The 26,874-nt window shown below is 41.5% G+C and overlaps 2 protein-coding genes across 3 annotated transcripts; both read left to right on the top strand.

The window, feature by feature from the left end:
- Window positions 1-269: 269 nt before the first annotated feature.
- Window positions 270-8,854, top strand: SEPTIN12 (septin 12). 2 transcript variants are annotated; one of them, XM_020978609.2, is made up of 11 exons: window positions 275-385; window positions 648-710; window positions 1,444-1,638; window positions 2,345-2,470; window positions 2,633-2,714; window positions 3,346-3,483; window positions 3,722-3,839; window positions 4,121-4,216; window positions 7,811-7,907; window positions 8,190-8,241; window positions 8,400-8,854. In XM_020978609.2, exons 3-11 carry the CDS (start codon window positions 1,473-1,475, stop codon window positions 8,593-8,595), a joined length of 1,071 nt encoding a protein of 356 aa, XP_020834268.1. In that variant the 5' UTR covers window positions 275-385; window positions 648-710; window positions 1,444-1,472; the 3' UTR covers window positions 8,596-8,854. The 2 variants fall into 2 exon arrangements, with proteins under 2 accessions (XP_020834269.1, XP_020834268.1); XM_020978610.2 differs by lacking the exon at window positions 8,190-8,241 and having other exon boundaries at window positions 270-385; window positions 8,400-8,544.
- Window positions 8,855-9,908: 1,054 nt separating this feature from the next.
- LOC110202467 (uncharacterized) lies at window positions 9,909-19,374 on the top strand. Its single transcript, XM_078151722.1, has 5 exons — window positions 9,909-9,918; window positions 11,330-11,406; window positions 13,313-13,402; window positions 14,530-14,656; window positions 17,507-19,374. The coding sequence occupies exons 1-5, from the start codon at window positions 9,909-9,911 to the stop codon at window positions 18,805-18,807; spliced, it is 1,605 nt and encodes a 534-aa protein (XP_078007848.1). The 3' UTR covers window positions 18,808-19,374.
- Window positions 19,375-26,874: the final 7,500 nt, after the last annotated feature.

Genomic DNA, 26,874 nt, shown 5'->3' with positions numbered 1-26,874 from the left:
CTGCTTTTATATCCATTACCCTTTCCACTACACCAAGATTCTGCCGGCATACTTATGGGACAGATGCTACTTGGCATGCACCTTTCAAAGAGGCCTGACTAGATGCCCAGTACTCTTTATAGCGTTTCTATCCTAAACAAACTTTGACCTTGTATCCAACTTGGATGCTTCCTATGGCAGGAGAGTCCTAGACTGGGAGGTTCTTGTGGAGGGTTGGGGGGCAGAGGAGACGCATAAGAAGGGGGGAAGGGGACAGGAAGAACTCAGATTCTTCAGTTAACTGTCATCTACTCCCCCACCCACCCCACCACACTCATACACTGAACCTCAGAGATCGGGGTGACCTGCCTCCATATCTGGCTCCCTACAGAGTGACCAGGGCCAGGTGACCAAGAGAGGGCAGTGCTTTGTCTTTCTCTTTTCCATCTGTCACTGTCTTTGTGTCTCTGTCTCTCCCATAGGTCAATCTTTTTGTGTCTCTGTCTCCTATTTGCGTCTTTCTTTTGGTGTGGGTCATTTTCTGCCCCTAGCTCTCATCTGCCTCAGGGTCTCTAAAGCCTCTCTCATTGTCTGGTTGTTTATCTCTCTCTCTTTTTCATTATCTAATTTCTTTGTTTATTCATCTTCCCAACTATTACCACCAAAAGGCTAAATGGATTCTTGGTCAGGAAGAGTCTCCCCTTGATGAGTCCTACTTCTACTACTTGAAGGTGAGCTGTCACCTTTCCATTGCTGGGGACAAATCACCCCTTCCCCACTCACCCACAGGCCAAGGTACATTCTCCAAACTGAGTGTGCTCCCAAATCAATCGAGAAGTATCTATTGTGTCTACTATATGCTGGGTGACGTACTAAGTACTGGAGATACAAATACAAATGTGAACCAGTTCCTGCTCTCAAGAAGCTTACATTCTACTATAACATATACATATTTGGAATATGTAACACTGGAATATGCCTAGACATTGACCATTGACTGTACTAGTGGGAGTATCTACAAAGAAAACATCAAGCCTGCAACCAGTGCCCATGATCAGTGCATCTGAGGCCCTGTGCAATAGCCTATTGGGGGCAGAGGAGTGCAGAAATGGGGCAGTTACTAGCTCAGGCTTTCCTCTTCCTTGAAATGGGAGTAGTGATATCTCTCTAGCTGGGCATGTCATAAAAGAAGGGATTTCTTCCACTAATCCACTAACCTACCCAAACCTCCCTGCCATATCTCTTTTTCTATCTTTTATAATCTACCCCTATTCCAACACTTTCTAGAACTTCAGACAATCAGCTAGTGTTTATAAGGTATAGTATACCTTGCACAATTAGGAATCAGGTGTCAGAGATCAGGGATAAAAAGGAAGGATAAGGCCTCAAAATTTAGGGATCGTGATTCAGCCTTGCTACAGAGTTGTAAGCCAAACTACCTTTCTCCCTCCCCTACGACAACAGGGCTTGACTGGTTGCACAGACCTCCTGCCATGGCAGGGACCTCGAAGCGTTCCATGTCTCCCCACTCCTCACAGTCTTCCAGCCCCAGGACTTCCTCCTGTGAGATGTTTGGCTATGTGGGGATTGAGGCTGTGCTGGACCAGCTGAAGATCAAAGCCATGAAAACTGGTTTTGAATTCAACATCATGGTTGTTGGTGAGCAAAAGTGAATGAGTGGCCATAGCGGTTGGGAGGAAGAGAGGAATAAAAACAAGTTGAAGAGGAGAAGAAACAAGATAGAGTCAATTCAGGGCTCCCTCCATTCCCCTTAATTCAAATCTCTTCCACTCTGTGGTCTACAAGCCATTCATCAACTTGTATAAACGCTATGTCCCTATAACCATTCCCTTCACGATTTTATATATATATTAGGTAATTGGGATTAAGTGACTTGCCCAGGGTCCCACAGCTAGTAAGTGTCAAGTGTTTGGTCTAAGGTAGAATTTGAACTCAGGTCCTCCTGACTTCAGGGCTGGTGCTCTATCCACTGCACCACCTAGCTGCCCCTATGATTTTATATTTTTGAGGGTCATAGGAGCATAGGTTTATATCTTGAAGAGACCTCAGAGACTCTGTAGTTTAACCCCACCCACCCATTTTACAGATGAGGAAACAGGTCTTTGGAGGTTAGGTGACTTGCCATACAGGTATTACCTGATAAAGGCACTTTCTGAACTGTCTTCTGATTCCAAAGACAACATTCTTTCCACTGTACCATGTTGCCTCCAACCATACCCCGAGAGTGACCTGACCATAACCTAGTCTGTGACCATGCAGGCCATTCTGCTCTTCACTCCATTAGGTATCTCCACTCCCTCCCTAACCCAATATTCATGAATGTGTCCTTCTGGTATATTCCCAGGGAGGAGTGGATTGGGTAAGTCTACAATGGTAAACACTTTGTTCAAGTCCAAGGTGTGGAAATCATCACCAGTGAACAAGTTGGGGCCTTTACCTCAAACCCTTCAACTGCAATCTGTTACCCATAGTGAGTACCCCCCCTTATCTCCCCTACCCTATGGACCTACGAAGAATTACCCCAACTTCCTAAAACTGTCCTAAAACCCCCTCCTTCAACTGTTCCTCTGGTCCTGATGGCTCCTCAGAGTTTGAGGTCCCCTTACGATGCTCCCCAACCCTCCCTTCATAGCAATTGAGGAGAAGGGGGTGAAACTGAAGCTGACAGTGACAGACACACCTGGATTTGGGGACCAGATCAACAATGACAAGTGGTATGTTCTTCTTGGGAATCCTATCCCTATTTAAAGCATGGGAGAACTCCCTTTTCCACACTCTCTCTCTTTCCCTTTCCTTATTCCTTCACCCTTTGCCATCCCTCCATCTGTCCTATCTCCAATCCTTGACACAGAAGCGTTTCCACCATTGTCCTACTCACAAACAGAGATGGCTGGCTGGTAGAGTTTAGCTCTGCTTTAGTGAGGGCAGCTATTTTAGGGTCCCTGTCGTTAGGGTGAGAAAGGGCTGTGGGGCACCTGACCTATCTTTCAAGGCCCAGTTCAAGTCCACCTTCTCCACAAAGACTCGCCCAACCACTCAAGCTTCACTGATCACTTCTTCAAGAATCTTAAAGTACTCATCTCTTACTACTATTGCTAAAGGCTACCTTGTGCTGCTATTGTCTCTGTATGTCCCTTCTCATCTGGATTATACCCTTCAGGGAGGGAACCAGGTCTTAGACTATTTTGTATCCTTTGAAATCAACTCTAAGTTGTTGGTGATAATCATAATGGGGGGGTGGGGAAAGTGGGATTCCAAAGAACCTCACTATGTATCAACAGGGTAGGGGTGGTTGGATGGGATCCCCAGGATCTTTTCCATTATTTCTTCCCCTTTCCTTCCCAGTTGGGACCCCATCCTGAACTACATCAATGATCAGTATGAGCATTACCTACAGGAAGAGGTTCTCATCACTCGGCAGCACCACATCCCTGACACACGAGTGCACATCTGTGTGTACTTTGTGCCTCCCACAGGGCACTGGTGAGGGGAGAGCGAAGGGAAGCCACCACTGGTAGGGTGAGGGGATGGCACTATTAGACATACCACATGATTTGTGGGAGTAGCCTGTTAGGGGCCATGTGTCCCAGTCCTCCTAATCCTAGCCAATATTGCTGATTGAAAGTTCTAGGTACTACCAGAGTTTGGGGTAAAGAGAGGAGTCTAGTTTGACTTGAGCTGGAAAATGGGCTCATTGTCTCCTTTGCCTTCCTGCCTCTAGCCTTCGACCTCTAGACATTGAATTTCTGAAGCGTCTCTGTCGGGTGGTAAATGTTGTTCCTGTTATTGCCCGGGCAGACAGCCTCACCTTAGAAGAGAGGGAAGCTTTCAGGTGGCAGGTAAGGGGACATTGAGTCAGATCTGGAGGGCCATCATCAAAAGGATGCTGCCCAGTTCAGGGAGCTGACTAGGAGACTTCATTCCCAGGCTTAGGGAAGAGTTTCATCAATAAGTGGGAAAAAAGACCACAACCGGGAGAGAAGTGATTGGTTGGATGATAGGTGGGGAAGTCAGAAAAGGGCTTCACGTGGGGTTGTTTGGGGGTTTGGTGGGGAGCCATATCAAGGAGAAAGGGTCCATGGCCCGACAAGGACTGAAGTTAAATTTCTGCCTCTTTCAGATTCAGGAGGATCTGAAGAAAAATGGCATCTTTGTTTACCCCCAGAAGTGCTTTGATGAAGACACAGATGACAAAGCTTTGAATGACAAGATCCGGGTAAGGGAGTAAGTGATAACAGTAATGGGACCACTTGAAGGGTTGGGGACCTCTGCTTTGGGAAACCATCTCAAGATGGCAGCTTCTTACCTCTTCCTACCCCTCTTCATTACCACACTCACCCAGAACCCATCATTTCAGAAGCAAAAAATGATGGTGGGACAGCTAAGTGGTGTAGTGGATAGAGCACCGGCCCTGCAGGCAGGAGGACTTGAGTTCAAATGTGACCTCAGACACTTAACTAGCTGTGTGACCCTGAGCAAGTCATTCAACCCCAATTGCCTCCCCCTCCCCCACAAAAAAAAATTATGTTCATTTGCATGAGGAACCTGAGGGTACTACAGGTGGGCAAATGATAAGGGCACAGTGTGGTCAAAGAGTTCCTCCTTGTCCAGCCTAAGAGAGGTCTGTCTTAGAGATGTGTATGTATGGTAGTTTCTAATTCCAGTTCTTCTCTATGCAATCCTTTCAGAAATCTGGCTTCTCTTTCTGCGTCCGACTTTCCATCCCAGCCCAGGCCTTTTCTATAGGTTCTACCCTTAAATTCAGTTTGAAATATATTGCCAGACAGTCCCTGACCCCTGGGGAAGTAGCCCATGGTCCCCCTCTCAAAGAATTTTCAATCTACTAATATGATGTAGTTCAAAGAGTAAGATAACCTGGGTTCAAAATTTGGGGCACTGGCTTCTACATGTTCCCTTCTAATGTTGTCCAAGTGACTTTTGCTGTTCTCAGCCTCTGTTTCCTCATCTACAAAATGAAAGCCTCAGACTAGAGGGTTTCTATGGTTTCCTTTAAGCTCTCTGGAAGACAGAGTGAGGCTGATGACTTTGCACAGCTCTGCCTCACTGACATCCAAATCAATTCACCTGCAAGTCAAGACATCACCCTTTTTGAGAATGAAAGTAGTGACCAGCTGGACTGCCTGTAGAAATCCAAACGTTTAGTGTCTCTGAATGAGGGATGGATGGACTTTTAGTATTTCAATGGATTCACAATAACATCTGTATCAGTAGACTCTCCATTACCCTCTAACTCACAACTCATGACATCCTTTCATCCTATTCAATTCTTGTCCATGTCTTTCCATGAATCTTCCAGAGAGAATTCAGTATGATGCAGGCCTTTCTTTGGTTCTTTTAACATGTCATGGATGCTGGAGCAACCCTGTCTTTTATGCCTCAGACAGGTCCACCTTCTTTTCTAGCCATACATGTTCCTGATGATGTCTTTTACAGTGTGGCCATTTGATATACCCACTATGAATTTTTACATTGACTTTTGGGTCATCAGTAATTTTGACTCTTCTGAGGTCATGTTGTTCCATGATTTCTCATCCATGCAATATCCCTGGGAAGATAGTGGTGTTAGTAAAATTAGCTTTGAGCAGCTGAGGTTCAACCAAAGGGTTGCACAATTTCCCAAGAGTGATCCAACCTGTTCTCTTCTTCCTACTAAACTGTGGACCATTTCTCAGCTATAGGTTATTGTCTAGTTATAGTACCTGGCCAAGATGTGCATAGGGATAAAGTGCCTTTGGGCTGTTCATACAACTATATGTTGGATAGGCAATAGGCATTCCTCATTCACTCCACCTCTCCTACCTCCCATTTGGACAGCTAGATCAATCTCTTTTTAGTAACCATCTCATGAGAAGTGTTCTGGGGCTTGAAGCAAGCCATAAGATATCACCCTCAAAGGGAACATGAAAGGCAGCATGTTAGAGTGGACAGAGTGCTGAAGTTAGAATCAGGAAGACCTGGAGTCAAATCCTACCTCAGACTCTTCTTATTTGGGTGACCCTAGAAAAGTCATTTAAGCTCATGAGTATCAGTTTCCTTATCTGTAAAATAGAGATAATTTTAGCACCTAGATAGTTATAGGATCAAGCAAAATAATGTTTGTAAGTGCTTTAAAACCATATAATAAATATCAGCAATTATTGTTGTTGTTTGGGGGATCTCTGCTCTTTGGAGTTTACGAGACATCCTCCCCGACACTGGCAAACAAGGACTGTCCATCAGCAACATTGTAAAGTTAGCAAAGTTTCTGTTTAGCCTGCTTCTCCAGTCCCCATGGTACCCATTTTTCCTAACCCTTTCATTTCCCATAGCTCCTTGTTCTCTTTGCTGCTATTAAAATCTGCTCTCAAGAAAGGCTGAAGCATCAATTACTCACTCCTGGGTGTGAATTTAAGTCTCTTAGACCCAGTTTCCCCAGAAGGATTTAGCTTGGAGTGCTGAAAAGCTTTGTTCTGTAATTTCAATCATTCTTGAGTTGGTGGGGACAATGCATTTTGGAGGACGGTAGACAATTCATGCCATTAAAAATCTAGCTCTTAGCTAAGCCATTCTTCTAGAAGGGCTTTCATTTCCTGTCTTGAGCTAAACCGATAAGCATTCAAACTCTATTGTAGAGAGTGCAACTCACATGGGCTAGCCATGTTGTTCAAATGCCAAACATAAGTTTGCCTAAAAGACTTTTATGGAGAACTCTTATATGGAAGAAGCTCACCTGGTGGTCAGAAGAAGCAATACAAGGACATTCTCAAGGTCTCTCTGAAGAACTTTGGAATTGATTGCATGACATGGTTGACACTGGCAAAGGACCACCCATGGCATGCCTGCATCAAAAAAAGTGCTGTGCTCTGTGAGCAAAGCAGAATCGTAGTAGCTCAAAAGAAGCATGAGATGTGCAAATTTAAAGACATCTCCACTCCAAATGTTCTTATGGACTATTTGTGCCCAACCTGCAATAGAGCCTCACAAGTTCCTATCTGGTCGATTAGCTGCAGTTGAACACACTGTAACTTGACCCCAACATAGTGATGTCATTTTGGTCCTCTTGGAGAATGACAACCATTTATCATACTTCTTTTTTCCTGTTGTTCAGTCTTCTCTCCTCCCTTTGGAATCCTGGGTATACCCTTTTCCCCACTGTTCTGATTCTTCCTGGTTAATCTGGCTGAAGACTTCCTCCTCACACATAAATACTCCCTCTCATGCACTAGTGTCCCCATTGACTTTTTCATGCCTAAATTACTTTTTCCCCCACCCCACGTTCCATGCACCCACTGAGCGCTTCAAACTCTGGCTGCTTTAAAAGGCATAGCTTCCAGGAATAGGAAAGTGAGATTCCTATTGTCCTGGTCAGAATATACCTGGAACATTGTGTTCAATGCTGGGTGCCACATTTAGGAAGAAAATCAATAAGCCAGAGATGGCACCTGGATGGTAGTAAGAGACTTAGTTGAAGAAACCAGGGATAATTAGCCTAGAGAAGAGTTAATGAAGACATAATAGTTATCTTCAATTATTCAAAGGTCTGTTATGTAATGGAAGAATACTTGCTGTGCTCAGCTCCAGAGAAAAGCACCAGAACCAGTGTCTAGAAGTTGCAAAGAGGCAGATTGGGCTTGATAAAAGGACATTTTCTAAAAGATAGTTAGAGGGTTCCATCTCAACAGAAACATTCTAGCAGAGGTTGTATGACCACTCACTGGGTGTGTTGTAGTGAGGATTCCTTTTCAGATAGAATTGGACTAGATGGCTGCTGAAATTCTGTAATCCTATAATTCTGTGACCACTCCTTCAGGAGAAGATCCCCTTTGCTGTGGTTGGGGCAGACCGTGAGCACACAGTTAATGGGAAATGTGTCCTTGGCCGGAAGACAAAATGGGGAATCATTGAAGGTGAGTGCAAGATAGGTGGGAAAGGAGACTCTGAGAGGATAGAGGTTATGGAGTTAGTGATGGTTGAACTTCAAAGGAAAGAACCATTAGTGAGGGATGGATTAGTGTTTTAGCTGGCACAGGGACTCAAACATAATTAGGAGCTCAATCAATATTGGTTGAATGAATGAATGAAATGATACTAGGGAAGAAAGAGCCCTCGTACTCAATTTGTTCAGCTCTGTAAGATTAACGTGCTAGATAAAAGTTAGCTGTTATTATTATTATTTCTAATTATTCCAGTGGAGAACATGGCTCATTGTGAATTCCCTCTCTTGAGAGACTTGCTCATCCGGTAAGAGGGAAACCAGGGATGGTTATGTGGGCATGTAGAAAGAAGGGCAGAGAAATATTGGGTTCAATTGGACTCTGAAATGAAGAGGGCTGCATAGGGGAGGGTGGATAAGAGGGCACAGAGAGTTCTGAAGTGACTAGTTAACTTTCTCTCTCAAGCTCCCATATGCAGGACCTCAAAGACATCACCCATAATGTTCACTATGAAAATTATCGAGTACACAGATTAAATGAGAGCCACCTATTAACAAAGGGGGCTGGATGGGTGACCTTAAGCCCACCCTCCCGAAGGACCACTCCCGGACGCTGTCAAAGCCTGCGCTGGAGTCAAGAAGATTTAGAAAATGGTTCCTGAATGCTAAACATGAACCTGTCAAACCTCTCATACTCGAGACCCCTCAGACTTTCAATCTCACAACTTTTCTCTATACTGTTCCCTTTTACCACAACCAGATAAATTCGGACTCTCCCAAGACATCAGGTCTTGGTCCCTCCCACTCCAACCATCCTCCTCCTACTTTGTACTAACTTTGGGAGTATCAAGTTAGAAATTTCGTCATTGAAAGGTGTGCTTTGTAAATTGCTTGATTTTTGCGCTTCGATGAATTTTTATGAATAAAAATATAACTTTTAAAGGAAGGCTTCTATAACCGAAAGACTCTCTGGGCCCTATTGCCAGGAGTCTTGTAGGGTTTCCCCAGGCCCAATCTTACTCTAACCCAGTACAAGTTACAAGTCACATATGGAATTTGTAACCCCCACACAAGTTACACATTTCCCTGTGGGCAAGTTATCCATTCCAGTCTTCTCAAGACCCAGTGCTAGGTACATAGAAAGTACTTGTTAACTTCACTGTTCACCTTGACTACATTTCCCAATAGTCTTCCTTCATCTGCTTGTTCTTCAGTATCTTATATACCTCATGCCTTTCCATCTTTTCCTTTTGCCATAAGAAACGTGTGTCACAGCTTACTAGGATATTGAAAAGCGTTGCCTCAACCAGCCTAAGGATTAAAACTTGTATTCCCCTGAACATTCTTGAAAGCTGGAGGCCTTTTGCTCTCTGAGTCCCAAATAGTAATCAACTTTATCATTAACCTTGCATAGGATTAAAATTTATCCCAGCTCTGTCCATAAATTTTGAAGCCTATATTCCACCTAAAGCATCAATAGGTACACGGTAATAGAGAAGGACCCAGTCATTTAATCCCATCCATTAAGAAAACTTTGCCTGATGGCTCCTAGGCCATAGCGACTTCTTTTTCTCTCAATTCCCAGTGATTTAGTGAAGGGAAAGAGCATTTGGCATTAATGAACATCCAAGCTATGTTATATATATAACACCTGTATGTCTTGGGTAAGTGATTTAACCTCCTTAGGCCTCAAGCTTCCTTATTTGTAAAATAAGGGGGTTAGGGGTAGCTAGGTGGCCCATGCTGGAGAGAGCACCTGCCCTGGAGTCAAGAGGAATGGAGTTCAAATCTGGCCTCAGACCCTTACCAGCTGTGTGACCCTGAGCAAGTCACTTAACCACAATTGGAGGTGGGGACTGTACTAGACTATCTCTTAAGGACTCTAAGGTCCTTTCTAGCTCGAAATCTATGATCAGATGGACTCCTTGTTACCCAGTGTTTTCCTCACAACAACCCTGAGAGGGAAGGAGACAGCATGATACAAGGTAGAAAAACATTCACATTCGGCCTCTTACTACCCTGGGCAAATATCACTTTGGATAAGTTACTTAATGTCCATCAGCCTCACGATTCTTTTCTGTAAAATGAAGAGGTTGGACCAGATGGGCCTCTGTTCTGTTCCAGGCCTTACATAGGCTAGTCCAGTGGTATAGGTTTGGGACCGGAACAAAATGGAGACACTTTTCTTGATACTCAGTGAAGAAGTTTACTTAACAATAACATGTAAAGGACAAAGAAATACGGCATTCATTCAGTCAAAGCACAGTTTCCCTGCCTCCACTTTTGCCATTCTGGCACTGGGACATTACATTCTACTTCAGGGTAGAGGTGAGGGAATATAATATAGCCTCAACTAGGTCTGTGATCTCAAGGATGCAGATATTTCCCACTCCGTTATGTCTGTCCACACTGTGCTACTCCTGTCCATGTCCTCTCATAAATTCACCACAGAGGTTTCACCTACCATTCTGCGAGCTTTCCTTGCTTCCTCTGGACATCATAAGGATACCAGCATAGGACACAGGCTCTCCACTGGCTTTCCCTCGTTCTTGCTGGATAACCAGCTCCATCTTTTCTGCTCAAATATTTCTTTGAAATCCTATTTTACTCAAAGCCTCCTAATGTCTTTGGCGTTATGTATTGCAGCTTACACCCAAAAGGTTACCTCTCCATTGCCCCCCCCCACATGCACACACTCTTTTCAATTCTTGTACCATGAATAGCAGAAACAGACACGCAGCAGTAGAATGCTGGTGTTTTTTGTTTTGGTTTGGTTTTTTAATGGGCCTTTTTTAAAAGACAAGTTTAGGATGATTAAAAAGAGTCATAAAATTTTCCAAAAGCAATCTAGCCCATCTCCCGCGTGAAGCTCATCATCCATTTGCAAAATCTAAGACCTTCAGGTTGTCCAATTTATTTGGTGATTATCCTCTAGATGAAAGGCATTCTTCCTCCACTGATTTTTCCCATGTGTATAATTGGGTCATATTCTCTTGAGTGGTTACCATTTCCATCCAAGAAGCAATGAAATATTCGATGCTATCAGAACAATGTTATGAATCTCTGCATAGGAATCCCTCTCCAACTTGAATCCAAGTTGGATCTCTTCTCAGACAGAAAATGCATTTTTAAATTGGAGCTCAGCCCCCTGTTTTATGCCTTGCCTGACATTAGGGAGAAGGGAATAAGTATTTATGTTGCACTCTCTATATGCTAGGCACTGTGCTAAATACTCTTTAGTATTTAGAACAACTCTTCAAGGTAGGGGCTAGCCCCATTTTACAGTAGAAGAAACTGAGGCAAATGGTGCTGGAGTGCGGGAAGACACGGTGCACCCTGGGATTTGTAGTCCAGGTACGTAGCCCAGGTACGTAGTCTCCTGCCTTCCAATCCCAGCTGCTTCCGCTTCCTTCCGCTCGGTCCCCGAGACGCCGGCGAGGCTGCGGATCGCTAGCGACTGGCTCCCGCAGGCGGTGAGGGACAGACCCGGGAGCTGGGAGTGGGGTGCTACGCCTGTCGGCCAGGCGCGATGGGGAACGGGCTCGCCTCGCCCCGTCCATCAGAGGAGGTGCAGGGTTGGACACCTGGTCGTGGAGGCGCAGCGCGCCTCCCATCTTATGCCTCAGTTTCCCGCCTTGGCGCTTGGAGGGACTGGCCGTTCACCGATTCTTCCTTCTCCTCCCAGAGAAAGGAGTAAAAAAAAAACCCTTGCGTCCGACCAAAAAGGGAAAAAATAAGAGCGTGGGCAGGGGCTTGGACCGGGGCAGGGGCCGGGACCACGACCACGCCTTCCTTTCCCCCTCCCCACCTCCACCGGAACACGCGGAGATACCTCGGGGCGGGAAAGATACGGAAGGGCGAGGTCCGGCAGAGTTCCTGTGCGTGTACCGGGAGATGGCGAAGGCTTTGTGTCTGTTAACTTTAGCTCGACCGACTCCAGTGTTGAGAGGCCTTTGGACAGACGGTCGTCGGTCCTGGAGTTAGAAAGATCTGGGTTCAAGTGCAACTTCTGATGTCCTGGCTGTTTGACCTTGGACAGTTCATTTGAGAACTATAGATTTCATTCTATACAATATTTATTTGAGTACTTAGCCTAGAAAGAAGAGGGTGTGGGGAGGAATGGGGAACACTGGCTACTCTTATTTTCTGAACTCTTATGTTCCAGGGGGCAACTAAGTGGTGAAGAGTATAGAGAGCTGGACTTGGAATCAATTCTTGAATTCAAATGTGTACTCCGACACTTAATAGCTGGGTCGTCCTGGGCAAGTTGCTTGCCTCAGTTTTCTCATCTGTAAAATGGGGATAACAGTAGCACCTACTTCCAAGGGTTGTAGCTGTGTGACCCTGGACAAGTCACCTAACCTCTGATTACCTCGGTTTCCTTATTGGGGATAAAACGGGGATAATAACACCTACATTGGAGGATTGTTTAAGGATCAAATGAGATAATTGTAAAGTGCGTAGTACAGTGCCTGGCACATAAATGTTAGATATTATTACTATCCAGTCACAATTTTCAGGCTGCATGAGCGGGGCATATGTAAGGGATATAACTTCAACCACCATCTACTGTGTGACTCCTCGACCTTGGGTTTACAAAGACAAAACTGAAACACTTCCTGCTCTCAAGCAGCTTATACTCTGGCAGGGCAAGAGCATCTGGGAGAAGGGTATCAATATCAGATGTATACAAAGTAATTCCAGAGGAGGGAAAGCTAGGCACTAACAACTTAAGGATCAGGAATGACTTCTTATAGAAGATGGTAGCATTTGAAATGAGTTTTGAAAGAAGCTTGGGGTTCTAGGCTTCTAGGAGGCAGCAGTCAGGAGGAATTGTATTCTAGCCATAGGGACTGTGGCAAGTAGGACAGTTTGCAGTAATCAGAGTATGTGCATTGAGCCTGGAAAAGAAGTCTAGAGGCAGATTGTGAAGGTCTTTAAATGCTAAATAGTGGAGTTTGTCTTTTATCCTAAAGGCAAGAGGGAGCCCCTGGAGTTTCCAGAGCCTTGTAACATTGTCAACCTGTTCCTTAATAATTAGCAGGACTGTTCTCTTAAGGATGGACTTTGGAGGCAGGGAGACCAAGTAGGAGGCTATTGCAATAGTCCAGGCAAGAGATATTGGGGACCTGTGCCTGTTCTCCAAAAAAATGTCTTTCTCTGGGATGGGACAATAAGAATTAACAGAGCTCTCTATGAGCTTGCTGTTGGTAGAGAGGATGAGAGCAGGCTTTCTTTGGCAGCAAAATGACTGGGTGTTCTTCACCCAGATGCTCTCATTGCAAATGAGCTGATGTTCAATCATTTATATATTTGGGTTCTTCATACATAATCCCCAGGAGCTGGGTAACCTCTTATGACCTCTTTCTCTTCCTATAGCTTGGGATTCCCACCTGGTTAGTGAAGGGCTTTCAAGAGCCAACTGAAGACCAGGAAATGGTGGTGGCTCTTCGTGCAGTGGAATCCCAGGTGAGCCACGATTCCCCTTGTACCATCCGAGGTCTTGAGTGCTTCTTTGCTTCCTCCTTTGTCTTTTCCTACAAAGCCTTGTGTGCCCACATATACTGAAAATTCACTTTCCAGTTTTTCTGATGAAAGAGACTGCTGTCTGATATCCGAGATATGTAGGTACCTAACACAAATATATAACCTATTCCTCAATGGATAAGTGGGCTAAGGATATGAACAAATAATTCCCAAAAGAATTGCACACTGTTAATAACCATATAAAATATAATTCCAAAGCACTTAATAATAAAAGCTGTGCAAAACATAATAACTCAATTTCACTTCACACTCAGCACATTGGCTAAGAAGACAGAAGTAGGGAATAGTCATTGTTGCAGGGATTGTGGAAAGACAAATATACTAATTCATATGTGGATTTGTAAAAAGGCCCAAGTATTTTGGAAAGCAGTTTCAAATTATACAATGGAAGTGATGAAAACGTTCTGCTTTTTGACCCAGAAATACAAGCATGATGTCTCAAGGAGGTCAAAGGTATAAACAAAGATCCCATATATTTATAGCAGCACTTTTTGTGGTAGCAAAGGACTGGAAATAAAATAGATACCCATTGTTTAGAAAACAGATGAATTAATTGTATGTAAATGTAATAGAATATCAAAAATGACAAATATGAAAAATACTGCGAGACCTATGAGGGATTGCCCTTTGAGGAGGGAAGGATATATTTGTAAATTAAGAGGGTATAAAAAAAATTTTTGTGAAAGGAACTTCCATAAATCATTTCTTAAAGGAGAGCTTGGCTGATTTCTGTGCCATTCCCTTTGCCTCTCATCTCTTACTTCACCGAATTCATCTATATGCCTCTGTGTGCCATCTCCAGTGGTCCTGATCTGTATCTGACCACTGGACCCAGATGGCATCGGAGGAGAAAGTGAGCCTGATGACCTTGCACAGCCCTCCCTCACTTAAATCCAATTCACTTGCAAGTCATGGCATCATCTTTCCGACATCATGGTCCTCTTTGAGAATGAGAGACAAACAATAATATGTTTTGCCTGTAGATGATTTCCTTCCATCCTTCTAGAATTTATGGTGAAGTGTTAAATGAGAGTCTTGCATGGTTTCAGGGACTGGTCGTCGTTGAGGATCTCGCTGTGTATTTCTCCCAAGAAGAATGTGTTAATCTTCACCCCATTCAGAAGGAACTCCGCTCAGACATCGAGCAAGACAATTTCATGGATGTGATACCACTGGGTAAAGATTTGAAAGTGACTTCTTATCCCCTTCTTTCCACTTTTGTATTTCTGTTTCAGTGCCTTTACTAGTCTGACCTTATTCAAGAAGTAACTTCTCTAAGTGGCCTTCAAATAGTTTGTTTTTGAAAGAATGTACTCTTTCCTCTTCATATTTGGCTGTAGAGGAAAAGCTAATATCTCATATGGTTAAAGGGATAAGCAAGCTGACTATCTAATGACTTGTGTTCTTGATTTATTTCTGTGTATATTTAGCATTTTATTTTAGAATCATAGCTAAAATTTTAGAATTTCTCTATTTCAACCTTTGGCTAAGCTAAAAACATTTAGTTGATTGTCCTTTTCTTCCTGATTTCCAGGAAAAACTATTTCATAACCTTCTTCAATAACTGGGTCTGATGTTCAATAGCTCTTAACAGCAGGACATGTTTTCTTATGGCTAATATAAATATTTTCTTCTGTGATTTGAGCTTGTTTTCTTTTACGCTGTTTTCATCTGAGATAAAGAAGGACAAGGAACTCTGTTCTTTTTAACAACCTTTCAGATACTTAGCTTATTTGCCTACTGCGCTGAAGCAGAGAGATTAGTCCAAGAAAAACCTGAAGAAAAATTCATGGTGAAATCAATGCCTCATAATAATGACAGTCAACAAATTCTTAATTGTGGCACACCTCTTAATTCCATTGCAGTTTCAGCCTGGGTTTTTTTGTGTTGTTTTTTTTCTCTCAGCCAAAGACACGGTTTATTAGAACATCCATCATATTGGGCAGACTCTTAAGGAGTCTGAACATGGGTAAGCAGTGGCTAGATTTTAGAAATCTGAGCCATGGCTAGATTATAAGAATCTCAGCATCTTAATGGAAACAAGGTGGACCTTATATACAGAAAGACAGTGGGAGGGACGTAGGAGTGGCCAGTAAACTGGGGTGAACAGAACTCCTGGGACCAGGACCTTGTGGCCTACTGGAGAATGGAGCCTAGCTAGGATTAAGGGTGGGAAATGGCCGGGGGCCAGACTTCGGGAGGTAAGACAAAGGAAAGGAGATGGGTGTGGCCACGATGAAAGGCCAGTTGATGCCATGTGGGAAAGTCCAGGGTTTTTCCTTTCTGGGGCCAAGATCTCAATCCCATCATTCCCCCCTCAAACAAATAGGACCCAAATTCTTTTGGAGTAAGGGGCAAAGGTCTCTGCTTCTGAAACTGCTTCCTGCCTCAAGGAGGTCCCAAAGAGGAGGTTGATTGGAACCAAGCACAATCAGCCTGTTTTTTTTCCTTAATGCTTCTCAGTGGTAATGGAGCAAAATCAGTCACCCTCATCTGGCTAGTAGCTCTTCATATATTTGTGATTGGGCTTTAACATCAAGGTTCCTCCTCTTTCCTGGAAGAGGATAGTTCCCACTCCTTTACATTGCTGGTATATTGTTTTAGTGGAATTATTGCAAATCTTTATTAACAAATAATTGAGTGGTAGCAATAATGTTCAAGGCATTATACTAGATGCTGTACCAGTTGGCAAAATTTGATTTAAGATGGAGTCCTATCCATTAAAAAGGAAGAAACTAGTATCATTTTTGGAGAAGTTTCTTTTTCATATATGCACTTCTCAGTTCTATATTGGAATTTTAGTAATAAAAATTAGGAGTTACTAAGAGGTGGTGACCAGCTAATTTTTTAGCAAATGCTTTTAGTTTGGTCAAGACTATTAGTGGAATATTTCCTGTGCCCTTCTATTATAATAGCAAGCATTATCCAAATTCTCCATGAAGTGGAATTATGAAATAGGGGCAGGCATACCTAGTTATTTGGGTACTTACCTGGAAAGACCACAATGGCAGTGGGAAGTGAGGCTGCAATCACACTTTAATAAGGCACACAAAGTACAGAGACAAGCGGTGAAAAGGGCAGAGTACAGAGGCAGGTTGTGTGGGGATGAGGAAAGGGCAGTGGATGGAGGGAAGGCAAGCACTGTGAGAAAGAGAATGGGGAAGGGAGAGGTACAGAGTCACTCACATAACCATGGATTAGAGTTTATAGCACTCAGCAGCATGGACCCAATGGAGACAGAAGAATACTTGGGGGTAAGGAGAAGAGGCATTTGAGGTCTCATTTTTATAGGGTTTCAGTAGGGGATCGAACTCTTTAACTGTGCGACCTTGGGGTTAGTTCATTAACATACTGTAAAGTCAACATATCCGTGTCATCTCAGCACCATTTAGTGTTTTGCTGGTCTGTGGATGTCTGGAACTTATCTGAGATTTACATATCATAAGACCAAAAGGCCCTGACCCAAAACCAGCAATTTTTAGGATTTGGGGTCAATATATGGTATAGTTTACAAATTATGTTCCTTTGATCTTTGGGGTGACTTTGTACGTGACTTCTAATTCCTCTTTGCAATCTTATTTCTTGCTATTGTTACTTTATGCTGGTTACTTATACTGGCTACTTAATTACTATATTGACCAGAAGGGTGGTTAGGGGAGCCAGAACAAGATCCAGTTTTAAGTCATTCCACAAGCTTTGTTGGGCTCCCTCATCACTGAATCTCCTCAGTACATTTCTGTGAACTCACAGTTATTGTTAAGACTAAATACAAGGCCTTTTGATTCAATTTTCTTTTCGCCACAAGTTTTTCTTCAGATTTGTCTTAACTAGTCAACCTTAGTCCAGAAGGATGAAAAATGTTAATGTCATGAATTTTTATCCTTGCTTCTTTATTTACATTGATTATTTATTATTTACATCTTAGATTGAACTATCAAATGGTTTTTCAGTCTTGTAATTTGAAGCTTCCTTTTTCTTCATCCAGGGAAATAATTATACCTGGAATTTCTCTGTTTGTCTTAGCAGGAGATGAAAACAAAGAGGAGACTGTTCAGCAAGAGAATACAGAGAGTATAGGACCTCCAGAAGTGTCTGCAACTCTGATTTCTGAGCTGGGAAAAGTGACTGTAGATCAACCAAGAAGGCCTGAAGGGAGAAGACTAGGTTTATCCGAAGAAAAGAGATTTATAAGCCTTTTAGTTACCATTGACAATCCTTCTTCATTAAGAGAATTATCTCAGTGCATAGAAAACATAATACTTTCTGAGAGGGATATTTGTCTCCCAGAGCTGGGTGTAGCAGCAGCTTATAGATGTCACGAATGTGGTAAAAACTTCACTAAGAGCTCACAACTTACTTCACACCAGAGAATCCACACAGGAAAAAAGCCTTATGAATGTGCTGATTGTGGGAAGAGTTTTACTCAAAGATCTACCCTTTCTACTCATGAGAAAATTCACCTGGCTGAAAGGCCACATCAGTGTGCTCATTGTGGCAAAACTTTTCGCCGAAGTACACATCTTATCCGACATGAGACTATCCATACAAGAGAGAAGCCCTATAAATGTGACCAATGTGGGGAAAGCTTCACTTGGAACTTCCAAATTTTGCATCATCAGAAAGTACACACAGGGGGGAAGCCCTATAAATGTCTCTTGTGTGAGAGAAGTTTCCGTAGGAACTCAGATCTTACCACTCATCAGCGCATCCATACGGGAGAGAGACCCTTTAAGTGTTTAGAATGTGGAAGAAGTTTCAGTCAGAGATCAAACCTTATTACTCATAAGAGAACCCATACAGGAGAGAAACCTTATAAGTGTGTTGACTGTGGGAAAATTTTCCGCCGTAGTTCACATCTTACTCGACATGAAATTACCCACAGGGGAGAGAAAATCCACAAATGTAATGAATGTGGAAAAATATTTACTTTATATACTGAGTTTGTGCAACATCAAAAGATTCATGAGAAAGAGAAGCTGTATTGTTGTAATAAGTGTGAGAAAAGCTTCAGTTGGAAATCAGACTTTGTTACTCACCAGAGACTGCACTCAAGAGAAAGAGTTAATAAATATCCCACATGTGAAAAAAGTTTTAGGCTGAATTCTCATCTTGTTATTCATGAGAGAACCTACACAGAAAAGAAACGCTATCAATGTGTTCAGTGCGATAAAAGCTTTTATAAAAATTCTGATTTCATTATTCATCAGAGACTCCACACAGGAGAGAAACCTTATCATTGTTCCAACTGTGGGAAAAACTTTAGTCGGAACTCACATCTCATTCGGCATAGAAAGATCCACATACGGGAGAAATTATATAGCTCATAAGACAGTTTTCAGTATTTTGGCTGTGTTTAACATCTCTGGGGACTAGTGTACCATGTAACAATTTTTGGCAAGACTTACGCCCTCCGGAGGAGGAGAAAAGTGATACTATTGCAGCATTTATGGTTTTCTGTTTTTATCCAAGTTTTTTAGCTTTTTTTTGTGTGATGGTTTTACTATTTGAAGTGCTTTGGGGGGAAAAAGTATTTATGAAACTAGCTAGGTGAAATTTTGTAATAAGACCAGATGTTAGATTTGATTCTGAAATGAGCAACGTTAAAATGTACTAAAGTTACTAAGCATAAGAGACATCCTTTATCTTTTGTATAAACTAAAGCTGTTTCCAAGATTGTACTTTTATTCCCACTTCAAACAAGAATATATTTCATTGGAGTTCAGAGTCACAAAAACAAAACATAAAATGTAAAGGTTTTTTTTTTTTAAAACAAAAGCTAGGTGTGAGTTCTGTTTGCCAAGCTGAAGTTATATTACTTGTTGCAGTCTCATTAGTATCATCCAACTCTTTCTCAGTGCGTTTACATCCTCAATAAACCTCTTTTGTTTGACTAACTTGTGGCTTTTGAAATCTTGGAGTCTATATATTTATCCCTGTGCCATTAGGCCTTTTGAGTGGCAAGAACAAATAAGCAGTTTACACCTAGCCTAATTATAGGCTGGTATATCCAGCATAACTTTAAGCTTTGAGAAAAGCCTTTGTTTGCTGTTGTTTCCACTGTTGGCCTTTGCCAGTCATGGCATTGTATACTGTGTCCTATTCCAAATACCTTCTCCAAGCCATTTCTCCAGCCTGATAGTGTCCATTATATATAATGCCCACATATCATGGCAGATGGTTGCCTGTCCTTGGCTGGGAGAAAAAGACTTTTCCTTGCTTCATTTCATTACATACTCCTTTTTCTTTGTTGCTGGTTGAGGTTCTGAGATTTTTTTTTCAAAAGGAAACCCTACATCTATCTCTGCCAATTGATGGTGTGTCAGAAACCAAAGTATGTGTTCCAGTGTTACATTCACAGAATCTCAAAATTGGACAGAATGTGTGGAAATTTCCTGTTAGTAGTCATGTTAGCTTTGACAAAGTAATTTCCAATAAACATAGTGACAGTGAAAAGATGAGGAAATACAATTAAAATGACAGGGTACTCTTCTCAGGAAGGAGTCAGTTCAAAAACACTCCATAATCCTCTCACTCTTGCAGCACTCTTTAACATTTGTCACATCTTGAGGCCTCACTGACTGTAGGCTTCTGTTTCCCTCTTTTGTGCTCAAGTATAATCTTTGTTGATTAATTCTAGGATCTCATTTTTTAATATGGTCTTTTCCTTTAAGCTGTATATAATCACCAGTAATATATATTACTTTAGTTGTTCAGTATAAATATGGGGCTCTCTGTGTTTTACTTTGATATAGAGAATGCAGCAAAACAGTGGATTAAAGAGAATTATTTTATATCCTATACCAAATAGATTTAAAGGTTGAGGATTGCCTCAGCTAAGGCAATTAGGCTAAGTTAGTGGGAGCTATGTTGTAAACAAAATTCTATTGATCCTAATCAAACATTCTATAAAATATAAACATCAGTCAAACGTTCAATAATTATTAAGCACCTACTATGTGCCAGGCATTGTGCCCGAAACTAGGAATACAAAGCATAAAAAGTCTCTGCCCTCAAGAAGCTTATGTTCTAAAGGGATACAATGTAGATTTATACATCTAGAAAATACATATACAAAGTAGAGATATACTTACCTTTGGAGAGAAGAGCCAAGAAGCTGGTGGGATGAGAAAAAGATTCATGGGGAAGGTGTTGAATTTACTGTTGAAGAAAATCAGGGATGTTGAGACACTGTTGAGGGGAGATGGTACATTACAGGTTTGTTGGGCAGCCAGTGCAAAGGCATGGAGACGAGGAATGGACAATTAACAAATCCAGTTTGGACTAAAGGGTGTATGAAGGCAGTAATGATTAATAAGATTGTAAAGGCAGTGTGGGGCCAGCTTGTAAGGAACTTTAAATGCCAAACAGGGGAGTTTTATATTTGATCCTAGAGGAAGCAGAATTACTAGAATTATTGAGTATGGCATTGGGGGGTGAGGTGACATGGTCAGAAAGATGCTTAAAGAAAATTTTTGGTGGCTATGAGGAGTATGGATTTCAGTAGAGAGATCCTTGGGATTGGAGATAGATATATATATATATGTATATATGTATATATATTGCATATATGCATATATATATATATACACACATACATAAAATAATGTGTGTGTATGTAAAACATATACATAAAGATATTGGCTCATTGTTTGGGTTTTGATGGCTTGGAGTAAGCATAAATAGCAATTGTTTCTGTTCTGGCCAGAAACTATGAGCGTCTTCCCCCTCCCAGGTGGATTCTTTTGGGAAGTCAAACTAGGCCATCTTTTGCCTCAATTCTTATCTAGCTTTTAATCACTGAATGGGTGTTGCCTCAGACAAACTGAGACCTGGGAAACACCTTAGCTCCAAAAGGCCAGGGTGTCCTACTGCATCCAGGGTCATCGCCAGTCATCCTGATCAATGTCTTGCTGCTGGCCTCTTGAGATTCTGGAGGAGAGAGTGAGGCTGATGACTTTACATGGTCCTTCCTCACTTAAATCCAATCCACTTCAAGTCAAGACATCACCCTCCTAATGTCATTGGTCGTTTTAGAGAATGAAGGATGAACAACAAACAACATAAAGATACTAATTGAATGTATGGGAATGGATGAGGTTACCAAGAGAAAGAGTAGAAAGATAAAAGACAGCTCCTAAGGTATGCTCCCAGTTACAGACCATGGTATAGATGAAGATCTAGAAGAGACTGACAAGAAGTGGCAGATGGGTAGGAGGAAAACCAAGAGAGTGGTGATATGAAAACCCAGGGTTGAGGAGCAGGGTGGTTTTCTCTTAGCTGGAGATTCAGTAACATTGGGATTGCAATAATGAAGGTGATGACTATTCACTAATGAATGGAGTCTGAGTAGAGGATCATTAGAAAGGAGCAGCTGCTGATGAAGGCAGATGAGTACAATATTTCAGATCATAACTTCCTCTCAGTTGTGGTCTTGGTGTAGTTGTAGTCAGAGTAAAGTTACACTGTACAGTCATGGTTGTACTAGTCACTGCCTGTCTATAGTACTGGCACAGCCTAATCTACCTCATAAGGTGGCACTTGGCACAGTGTGATCTGTCTTGCTGATCTCAATTCTTTAATTCTTTAACAGCATCCAGAAGACTATTAAAATTAGGGAAGCAATCTTGGAATCAGGGTGGTCCAGTTAGAGCATATTTGGAATCTGAGCTATAGGTGTAGCTCCAAGAAGTTATAGCATGCACAGTGGCCATACTCCAGTAAAACCCCCTTGGCAAATGAGCTAAACCATGCTGAGGTAATCAACAGGCCTCAAACCCATAGATGAGTTAGGGGGATGTCTACTGCAAGCATATGAAGACTACTCAGCGGAATAGGCAGATGAGAACATTTAGTTCCAATGGACATGAAGGCAGTTGAAGCAGGACCTGTGGAGCACTTAGAGTTTGATCAGACATTGAAGATGCCAAGGTCACCCACTGCATCTGGGGCCATTGCCAGTCATCTTGACTTTTGTGCTGCCACTGGACTTTGATGACTCAGGAAGAAAGAGTAAGGCTGACAACTGTATAACTCTGCCTCACTTACATCCAATCCACCCTCAAGTCAAGACATCACCCCATGATGTCATTGGTCCTCTTTGAAAACAAAAGACAAACAACAATTTGAAATTTAAGATTACTGTAACCAGATTCCCCATTTCTAATTCTGCATACACTGCAACTGGGGTGGTTGTAAAGGCTAGGATGTCAACTGATTTCCAATTCCATACCAAGTATCTGGTGTTATTACAGGAATACTTCGAATGAACTGACTAGGTTCTTGTGGGGGTTGATCTATAAATCACAGTGGTTTACATAATCCCACATGCCCCACAGGATACCCTGTAGACTGGGACTTTGACTCTTGTAATAAGTCCATATGCTTAAAAAGTGCATTATAAGTGGCTGAACTTAGAACCTTCAGGCATACTTTTGTGGCCATAGGTTAGAAAGGATTCCTAAATTACTTAGCTGCCAGATCAGTACTGGTGAGTGAGGTCATCATGTAGGCCTCAGGACTGGTTATTTAATAAATCTTGGATCTCAGAGGACCTCTGTCTCATTGGAGTGCTGGTTTGACCATCTTACCTATTAGTAGTGAGAAGAGGGTTTACTTGTGGTTGCCCAGTAAAGAAATGACGTGAAGCTTTCCCAAACCCTCTTAAAATTGATTCATTTGGACTCATATCATACGGCTATCAGAGGTTTCTTTCTAGGCTCTTATGTATATGTAGAACAATATTTCAACTGGTCCTGTCCCAAAGGGATCTAAACCCCAGTTTGCTCTTCAAAGTAATAAGGCAATTACATGTTCTAAATATTGTCAATTATGTAGCTAATCCATGTGAAGCGATAAGGATATTAGGTGGAAATTGAAGGTATGCCTATCAATTGGGGAACTGCTAAACAAGCTGTGGTATCAGATTGAAGTGGAATATTACTGTGCTATAAGAAATGACAAACAGTATGATTTCAGAAAAACCTGGAAAGACTTACATTAACTGATGCATAGTGAAGTGAACAGAACCAAGAGAACATTGCACACAGTAACAACAATATTGTTTGATGAAGAATTGTGAATGATTTAGCTATTCTCAGCGATACAATAATCCAAGACAATCCCAAAGGACTAATGATGAAGTGTACTATCTGCCTCAAGAGAAAAAACTGATATTGTTTGAATACAGACCGAAACATACTATTTTTCACTTTCTTTTTTTTCCCTTTCATTCGAGTCTTCTTGTACAGAATGAGTCATATGGAAATGTCTTACATAATTGTCCATGTATAACCTATATCTGATTGCTTACCATCTCAGGGAGGGGGGAGGGGAGGAATAGAATTTGGAACTCAAAACTTTAAATAAAAATGTTTCTAAAAATTGAAAAAATAAGGATATTAGGAAGCAGTGTGAAGGTTAAAGTAAGATAAATTTTATAACTCAGTCAACAAGCATTTATTGAGTACTTATATATCAGGCATTGTACTAAGCACTGGGAATACAGATAAGTGAAAACAGTTCCTGCCTTTAAGGAATTCACATCCTAATGAAGAACAGAATATGTACATACATAGGATAGAGATAGGGGGTGAAGCTGTATCTTGGGGACTTGTTGTCAGGAGGACAAGGCTTGGTCAGTTATGGTTCTCCCTTGAAAGAGGCAGTTGTTTGTACTTTGAAACATTATCAGAGTCTAAGCATCCTACAACTTCAACAATGCTTTTTCTTTTTAAAAAAAATTTAAAGATCAATTAATTTTTAGTTTTCAACATTCACTTCCACAGTATTTTGAGTTCCAAATTTTCTCCCCATCTCTCCCCTCCCCCACCCCAAAACAGCATGCATTCTGAACACCCCTTCCCTTAATCTGCCCCCCCTTCTATCAACTCCCCCTCGACAATTCATTCTTTCACCATTTCTACATCACTGAATGGCTTCCCTTTTCCCCCAAGTGTATAAGCTACTTTATAAGTTGCTTCAGTGGCATTATTTCCAGGTCTTATTCCTGCTTGAAAGAATTGTCTTTGCATTTGCTTTTCATCTTTTAATTTCTGCAATACAACCTTTTACACCTCTCCCTCTAATTTAGAATATTTTTGGTCCTTATGAGTGTCATAATGCTGATGAGCGTTGAATTTCTTTAATGTTGATATTGCAGTATCATAAAGCAAGCAAATCATCTTATCTTTAGCAGAAACAAGATAATATTGCAATTCCCAATCCTCATTAAAATATCTATTTTCCTTCCTTCAGTGTTCCTTGGTCTTCTTTGACATCATGAGCTATTAAGCATACAGAATTAAAAAATACTGTTAAACTGTGCAACTATTCAAAAATTCCACTTCAAACAGAAATGCAGTGCACCATGGTCAAAAGCTGATTACAAACTGGTGTTGATAACAGACTGGTGTATTCAACCCACATAAACTCTTGCCAACCAGCCATGTGTGTTAGTGACTTTCTCTTCATTCTTCACAAGATCTTGGCACATAACTACAGTTAACTGCACGATGATCTTTTCTTCTTATGCTCCTGAGAGCACTGCAGGATGAGATGATTAAGGATGTCATGAAATATGTTCCTTATTGAGAACAACTCCTCAAACTCCTTTGCTTCTCCAAGAAGAGCCTGTGAACCTACCTTTTTATTTAATTGCAACTTCCTTTTGTCTTTTGTTTTTATTACAAACAGTAATATGATAGTGATATGGTTCATTTCTCCCAATTGTATGTCAATTCCTTGGTCACTGGATAAATATCTCCTAGAGTACCTACGTTTATAAATGTCTAAAAATTGTGTTCCTTAGCAAGCCTCTTTCCCAGTGCTCTACTACCATCACTGAAGAAGTGTGAGAGAGCAGCCATATAGATCTGAAGGACATTAAAATGTTTTCTTCCTAGGTTGCCATGGTTAAAATATTCATCACCTAGTGGCCAACTTTCTGGCAAAAAACTTTTCACAAGCTGGTCCCTTGGATAACTCACTCGGGATGAGGTTAGGGTGAAATACCTGTTCACCAGCCCCACAGATGTTTCCTATTTTGATATTTTAAATATCAACTTCCTGGGACGATATGGAATTACGGGTTACTGTTTTATGTCTCAAGTAAAACCCCAAATGGGATCATGAAGAGTTGGACACAATTCAACAACAAAACCTTCCTTTATAGATGGCTCTGAAACTTTCACCTTCCTTTGCTGTATTGTTTTCCCTATTATTTTTGTAACTTAACCTGCCTGCAAGAGCACCTTGGTCTTTTATGATTTGTTTACAGAGAGGAACAAAGGACACTTTAACTTTAATTGGATGGTACTTTGTTTACAGATGGGCACAAAATGTACTTTATATTCAATAGAATGATACCAACATTGTCCTTTGCATTGGATCTTGGGAACAGGGACTGTCTTTATTTTTCTTATTTGTATCCCCAGGGCTTAGCACAGTGCCTTGCCTGGCACATAGCAGATGCTTAATAATTGTTTATTGAATTGAATGAAACTGAACCTCCACCTCCATCTGAAATACAAAATAAAATTTCCAGTGAGAGATGAAAAGGTGGGAAATAAATTTTGTTGTGTATTAAGGAAAACTTAACTATTCTCTAACTTCTGAAAGAATGAAAATCTTAATATTTCCATAAAGGACAATGCTTCTACTGCTTTGGTTCCAAATTTTGTCTTATTGACAATCTTAATAAACTGGTGGGTTCCCCCCCCCCCTTATAGCAATCACTTTTAAAATGTGAAGCATTTATCTGCTTCTATGGGAGTGTGTATGAGCTCATCCCTTTCATATTCACAGTTATGATTACTAACTATGCATTTCCTTCTATCCAATTTTCTTGTTTATCCTCTCTCTCTCTTTCATATTCTCTTTCCTCTAACGTCCGTTTTGCATCTGACCACAGCTTTCTTTTATCTGCTCTGCATTTTATCACCCTGTCTTTCCATTTCCCCCTACTCCTCCTACTTGCCCTGATGGGTTAGAGAGATATCTATCAGCAATTAGTTATGTATGTATATTTTCCCTCTTTAAACCAATTCAGATGTCAGTGAGGTTCAAGGGTTTCTTGACACGTCCTAATATTTTCACTCCACTCTCAAAAGTTCTTTTTTGCCTAAAAAAAAAATTTTTAAATTTTAAATGTGAAGCATTAAAACATTATTATACTCACATGTAAGTACTGGCATGTTACCACTGGTTTTTCATCTCTAAGGACTGTAGGCCTTGCCAAAAATTCCATAACTAACCACAGATGTGAATAATTTAGAGAAGTATGGGATGACTTGTATGAAGTGATATAGAATGAAGAAAGCAAACCCAAACTTTCCCTTTCCTGCTGTTTGAGGAGCCTGCTGCCACCGTGAATGACACTGTAACCATCAGAACCAGGG

Source organism: Phascolarctos cinereus, unplaced genomic scaffold, assembly GCF_003287225.1.
Source record: "Phascolarctos cinereus isolate Bilbo 61053 unplaced genomic scaffold, phaCin_HiC Scaffold_4;HRSCAF=312, whole genome shotgun sequence".
NCBI lineage: Eukaryota > Metazoa > Chordata > Mammalia > Diprotodontia > Phascolarctidae > Phascolarctos > Phascolarctos cinereus.
Note: the sequence above shows the minus strand (reverse complement) of the source record. Positions and strands in the feature narration are given on the sequence as shown.

Coding starts and splice junctions, on each gene's coding strand:
- SEPTIN12 (XM_020978609.2), top strand. CDS start 1,473: ATGGCAGGGACCTCGAAGCGTTCCATGTCTCCCCACTCCTCACAGTCT. Junction 1,639..2,344: donor ATTCAACATCATGGTTGTTG/GTGAGCAAAAGT, acceptor GTATATTCCCAG/GGAGGAGTGGATTGGGTAAG. Junction 2,471..2,632: donor ACTGCAATCTGTTACCCATA/GTGAGTACCCCC, acceptor CTCCCTTCATAG/CAATTGAGGAGAAGGGGGTG.
- LOC110202467 (XM_078151722.1), top strand. Junction 13,403..14,529: donor TTCGTGCAGTGGAATCCCAG/GTGAGCCACGAT, acceptor GCATGGTTTCAG/GGACTGGTCGTCGTTGAGGA. Junction 14,657..17,506: donor CATGGATGTGATACCACTGG/GTAAAGATTTGA, acceptor TTGTCTTAGCAG/GAGATGAAAACAAAGAGGAG.